This window comes from Cyclospora cayetanensis, unplaced genomic scaffold (genome assembly GCF_002999335.1).
Source record: "Cyclospora cayetanensis isolate NF1_C8 unplaced genomic scaffold, CcayRef3 CcayRef3_contig_127, whole genome shotgun sequence".
Lineage (NCBI taxonomy): Eukaryota > Apicomplexa > Conoidasida > Eucoccidiorida > Eimeriidae > Cyclospora > Cyclospora cayetanensis.
Genome location: NW_020312067.1, coordinates 47,722 through 53,274, shown reverse-complemented (window position 1 = coordinate 53,274; position 5,553 = coordinate 47,722). Strand labels below are relative to the sequence as shown.

General features: G+C 59.0%; 1 protein-coding gene across 1 annotated transcript; it reads left to right on the top strand.

Moving 5' to 3' along the window:
• Positions 1–408: 408 nt before the first annotated feature.
• On the top strand, positions 409–4,357 carry LOC34624262 (myb-like protein Q). The gene is given in 4 exon segments (XM_026336420.1): positions 409–468; positions 884–2,447; positions 2,450–2,534; positions 2,743–4,357. Coding segments are annotated over 4 exon segments (3,324 nt in total).
• The last annotated feature ends 1,196 nt before the right edge of the window (positions 4,358–5,553 follow it).

Here is a 5,553-nt window from a genome sequence, read left to right as displayed (position 1 = left end):
GGAGGGCGAACCCTGGAGGTTTGCTGGCGAGCTCTTGCTATGAGAGAAGACATGTTTTGGCCATTGGCTGGAGCATCTCCACTGCCCTGTGGTGTGGTGACTCGTTGCAGCGGTTCCAGTCCTTCGTATGCGTGAAGCCTGAGACGCATGGGAAAATGCGGCTTCTTGTCGCGAGCATGGTTCTCGGCACCAATCCGAGTCCACAGTGCGTAAAAAGCGGCTTTTGTGATATTATTTTCCCCGCCGGAGGGCCCTCTCTCGGCCTCACTTCCCTTAGACGCTCCAAGTCTCGCTGCTGCCTCAGCCCCCACATTGTGGCTGCATGCGCGAAACAACAAGCCCTAATCTCCTGTGCCTGCGTGGGACCGTCGGTGCACCCCCCGAAGACTTCATTTTGGTGATTTTCTCATGAAGGATCTCGTCTGCGCTGCCCTGCCGCAGTGGCTGCATCAGGAAGCCTGTGCTGCTGTACGGACTGCGGCGTAGTGGCAGGCAGCTCCTCGGGGGTTCATGACGCCGACAGAGGAAGCCGCCCGCACGTCGCTGTTGCCATTGCATGCATTTATTTCTGCTGCGTTTAGTCTTGCAGGGGCTACTTCATTGCGGCGGGTTAGAAAGGCGTGCTGCCCGATACGCGGCTTTCGCTTCGGCGTCGTTATGCCTGCACTGTAAGGGTGCTCTCTCACTGCAGATATGCGGCTGCCCTTGGTGGCTCTTCTGCTGCCGACACTCTGATGCTTTGTAGCCGCAGTGGAAAAGACTGCAGCCGCGGCAACAGGGTTCTCCCTCCACCATGAGCACTAGCAGCAGCGGCAGCGGCAGCAACACCAGCGCTGCCATTCCTCCCGCTGCTGCTGTTTCTGCTTCTGACCATCAGCAGCAGGAGTGGGCAGTGGCGGCAGCAAGCCTCCCCGAACCCCCGAATCTCGGCTCTCCAGTTCTCTTTTCATTCCTAGGAGAAAACTACAGACAGCACGAATGGGTACGCTTGAAGAGCCACGGAAGCAAGGATTGGATTGCACAAATCATAGCCTTTGTGCCGCCTCAAAAAGATCATCTCACAGCGGCAGACCGCTCAGCGGCTGCTGCAGAAGCGGGGGGAAAGATCGTGTGCAGGTGGGCATGGGATCCTGTTGACTTGCGACAGGAGTGCTGCCCTGATCTTCCCCTCGACGTGTACAGCCAGTTCGAGCTGGTGCCGGCTCTGAACTTCTTCGATTTGAATCCGATCGCCTCGATCAAGGGCAAGGTGGTCGTAGAAACGCTGCAGCAATGGCTGCGCAGGCGTGCCTTCCCGCTGAACAGCAGCAGCAATAGCAGCGGCAAAAACGGCTCGCAAGACGAGTTGGAAGGAAAAGGAAGCGACGACGAAGAAGCTGTACCACTGGTGCTCTTCTACCGCCACGCGTTCGATGTAGACTGTGGCTTCGACCCGCAGATTCCCGCCGATACTTTTCGCTTCAAGCGCATCAAAACGCAGCAGCAAGAAGCCCCCTCGGGAACGGCTGCCTCGGAACTGCTGACCCCCTCCACAGCCTTCAGAAAGCGCTCAACAGCGCGAAATCCGGATGCTCGTCTCTTCTTCTGCATCAAATGCAAGCACACGTATGGGCCCCCAGATGACGTGGGGCCCCCCGCCTGGAAGCCAGGACCAGATCAGAGGCGCTTGCTGGAGCAGTACTTACAGCAAAAGCTGCTCCCCAGCAGCAGCAGCAGTGGAGAACGCGCGGTGTACGCGTTGCTACAGCGGGAAATAGAACAAGAGACCGCAGGAGGGGGGGGGGCAGGGGGCCCCCATAAGGGGGCGTCAGCTTCTTCCTGCGCAGAGGGGCCCATTCAGATGGACTCTCCAGACTGCTTACCCTATCTGTACAAAACGTATCCTTCCCAGGAGGACATATCCATTTGCTGCTGGCGTTGCACGCGGAGGGAACGCAAGCGCGAAGCGATTCAGGATGCCGCAGCAGCCTCTACGACGGCGGCTGCGAAGAGCGTGAAGGGCGGCTCCTCCAAGGCTGCTGTCACGGGGGTGTCTGAACACAAGCGGCATGTGAAGAGCACGGTGGCATGCAGCCAGCAGAAGCAGGCCGCTAGCGGCGTGGCGGCTAGCGGGCCCTGTGTGAAGCTCCCCAAAGAGGAGCAGCCGCAACAACATGTGCGACATGTGCAGCAACAGCAGCGGCAGCAGCAGCAGCAGCAGCAGCAGCAGCAGCAACATGCACAGCTGGAAGATGAGGAAGTGCCCGAGTCCACCGGGAGTGAGTACAGTTGTAGCAGCAGCAGCAGCAGCGTGGGCGAGGAAAGCGATCCTGAGTTTGATGCTGCAGAGTTGCGAGAGGAATACTTATCTCTTCATGATGTTGACAGAGAGGAGCTGTACCTGAAGGAGAGAGAGGCCCTCAAGCGGCGAGCTTCTGCGGCGCTGGCGACTGCAGCTGCCGCAGCCAGCAGCAGCGGCAGCAGCAGCACCAGCAGGAAAGCTTTCAAGCGCAAAGGCAGCAGCAGCAGCAGCAGCAGCAGCAGCAGCAGCAGCAGCAGCAGCAGCAGCAGCGGCGGCGGCGGGTTTGGTGCGTCTACATCCAGCGCTGTCAAGCAGCGAAGTCACCACGTGCGTCAAGGGGAGGCAGCGCGAGGAAGTGCTGGTGCAAGCGGAGCCGCTCCAGTAGGAACGGCAGCAGGAAAGAGGCCTAGCGGCTCGCTTCGTGCGAGTGGGGGCCCCCAGAAGCAGCCGCCGGGGCAGAGGGGCCCCCCCCCGACGCTGCTGGGGCCCTTAGTGCGACAGCGGGACTGGCAACAAGGGGCCTCCCGCCGGTTGCAGAAGCTCGAGGAGATTTATCACCTAGGGATACGCGAGTTGCAGCCAAAGTTGCAGCTGCAGCAGGAGGCAGATGCGGCGGCAAAAGTCGCCAAAGCAGCAGCAGCACCAGTGGACAGCAGTGCGAGCAGCAACGGCAGCAGCAGCAGCAGTAGCAGTGGCAGTGGCAAGGGCAGTGATGTCATGAAAGGGGCTTCCGAAGCCAATGGATCCCTTTCGCCTGCGGCTTCGGGAGCTGCAGCAGCACGAGACGCCCTTGGCTGTGGGCAGCAACAAGAGCAGCAGCAGCAAAAGGAAGAGGGTGCTGTCAAGTTGCTGCCGGCTGAGCTCAAGTATCCGTCTGCAGCGGCTTTTGCCGCTGCGGTGCATGCGGCATTCAGTAAAATGTACGGGGGGGCCCCGCCGCGTCTGCGCCAGCAGCGGCTCTACGAGTTGCTCGCCAACTTGAAGCGTGAGAACAACAAGGAACTGCGGCAGAAGGTGTTACTCGGTATTATGTCGCTCTCTTCTCTTCTTGCTGCTGACGCAGACGCCTTGGCACCTGCCGAGGTGAGGCGGGAAAGGCGGGAGGAGAGAGAACGGCATTTTCGGCGGGCTGTGCTGCTGACAGATACGCTGGAGCCGCAGCAGCTCCTGAAGAAGACGCACAAAGGGCTTGAGAGTGTCAGCGAGGACGCAGTGCCGCAGCAGCAGCAGACGCAGCAAGCGAAAGTTCGGCTGCCTCCGGTTCGGCAGAGCAGTGGCAGCAGCTCCAGCAGTTCTAGCAGCATGGGCGACAGCAGCAGCGGTAGCGGTGACAGCGGCAGCGACAACAGCGGAAGCAGCAGCAGTGGCATCGATGATACAGACAGAGAGGGAAGGGCTGCGGGCAGCACTAGCAGCAGCGGCGGCAGCAAGACGGCCGCTGCTGCTGCTAGTGCTGCTGCCTTAAATGGCGCTTACAGTGATGCAACAGCACCGACTGCTGCTGCTGCAGAAAGCGTAGACATCAAAAAGGAACTGCATGCGCTGCACCAGCTCTTTGGCAGCGATCCTACTTCGGCCGCTGAGCAGCAGCCGCAGCAGCAGCCGCAGCAGCAAGGAGCCGAAGGCGCAGACACGAAGGAAAAACACCGGGTGCGTTTTGCTGCAGATACAAAGCTGTCTCCGCAGGGAGGGGGTCGACGCAGTAGCAGCAGCAGGAAGCAGCAGCAGCAGCAGAAAGAACAACAGTTCGAGCTCCTTCACCATTTGGTGCCGCAGGGGTTTTCCACGAGGCCCCTGAGTGCCCCTCCGAACGTAGCTGCCTATACACCCGACGAAGCGAAACAAAGGGTGCTGCAGTTGCTGCAGCGTGTGCAGCAGCAGCAGCACCGGCAGCTGGTCAAGCAGTACCAGTCGCTGCAGCAACAACAGCAACAGCAAGACACCGGAGCCGCAGCTGCTGCGCACGCAGTTGCGGCGGACTGCAGTAGCATGAGGAACTCCTTTGCCGAGTTGCTGCAATGCGCCTTCACGCGAGTCAGCACTGAGCTCGCGCGTAGAAAGGGCGAGGCAGCGTAGCTGGTGTTGCTGCTGCTTTGCTGCTGCGCATTAGAACTCCCCTACTGCAGCTTTCGTCCTTGGCGCAGGAAGGGGGCTAGCAGCAGCGCCAGTTCTTCTGCTGTAACTGCATCCCGCCGCGGCAGTTCGAGACATGCCTAACTTGCTGCCGTCAGCATCAAGATGGGGGCCTCTAGCAGCAGCAGCAGCACCTGCAACGGCTGCTGCTGCTGCTGCATCTTGTGCGTAGGCTGCTGGCGCTGCTGCCCATTGCAGGAAATGCATGCCTTTGAGCGTTATAGGCATTTGAGCACCTCCGCACGGCACACATGCGCGTTTTCTTGCGGTTGCTCAGTGAATCTAGGTAGGGGTTTGGATGCGTTAGTGTGCCCACAAGACAGAGGAGCACAATCACTTCCCCAGTCTCGTGGCTTTTGCCATTCACGCCAGTAAAAGCTGTAACTAGCGAACCTCGATCCGGTTCTTGTTGCAGTTGCTATTGGGGAGAGGGAGAGACAGAGAGCGCGAGAGAAGCAGAGAAAACCAGATACCTGAGACTTGTACGTACAGCGCAGGAAACGCAGCGCATAGCTCGTCGCAGCATTGAGAAGAGACGCTGGGCATACTAGTCCCTTTGTTTCCTAGACAGAAGTTGCTATCGCTTTTCTACCGTCTGTGCAGAAGACACAGATGTGTGCTTGCGTTTGTTCTGGCCTGGAAAGCATTCACCTCGCTGGAAGCCTGGTGGCGCTAGGGGTTGCAGAGAACTGGCATTTGCCACACCGTGGCAACCAACACCGTCAAAATCCAAGGCCTGACCACCTATGCTATGTGCCTTGCGCCAAAAGGCTTGAGCAATGAACCTGCAGAGGGCTGCACCTGACAAAAGACACACTTATGACGGATATTGCGTCTTGATGAAGCGGGTGCCTAGCGCACTCTCCACAAGCTGCCTTGAAAGGAGCTACCTTCTGCTAGCTCTTTATCAGGCGCAAGCCTGATGCCTGACACTCCTCTAGGCGAGCTCTAGGAGGTTCACGGGTGATCAAGGGATCTCCGTCGGTGTGCGTCAAAGGCTTTCCACGCAAGCGGGTGTGAGTAGCCTAAGGTATCTCTCCAAGTTGGCCTTTCTCTACCGTAGTCTCTTTTACCTGCCCTTCCAGTGCCTGTGTGTGTATGTGTATGTATGTATATATGTATGTGCGCGTGTGTGTGTG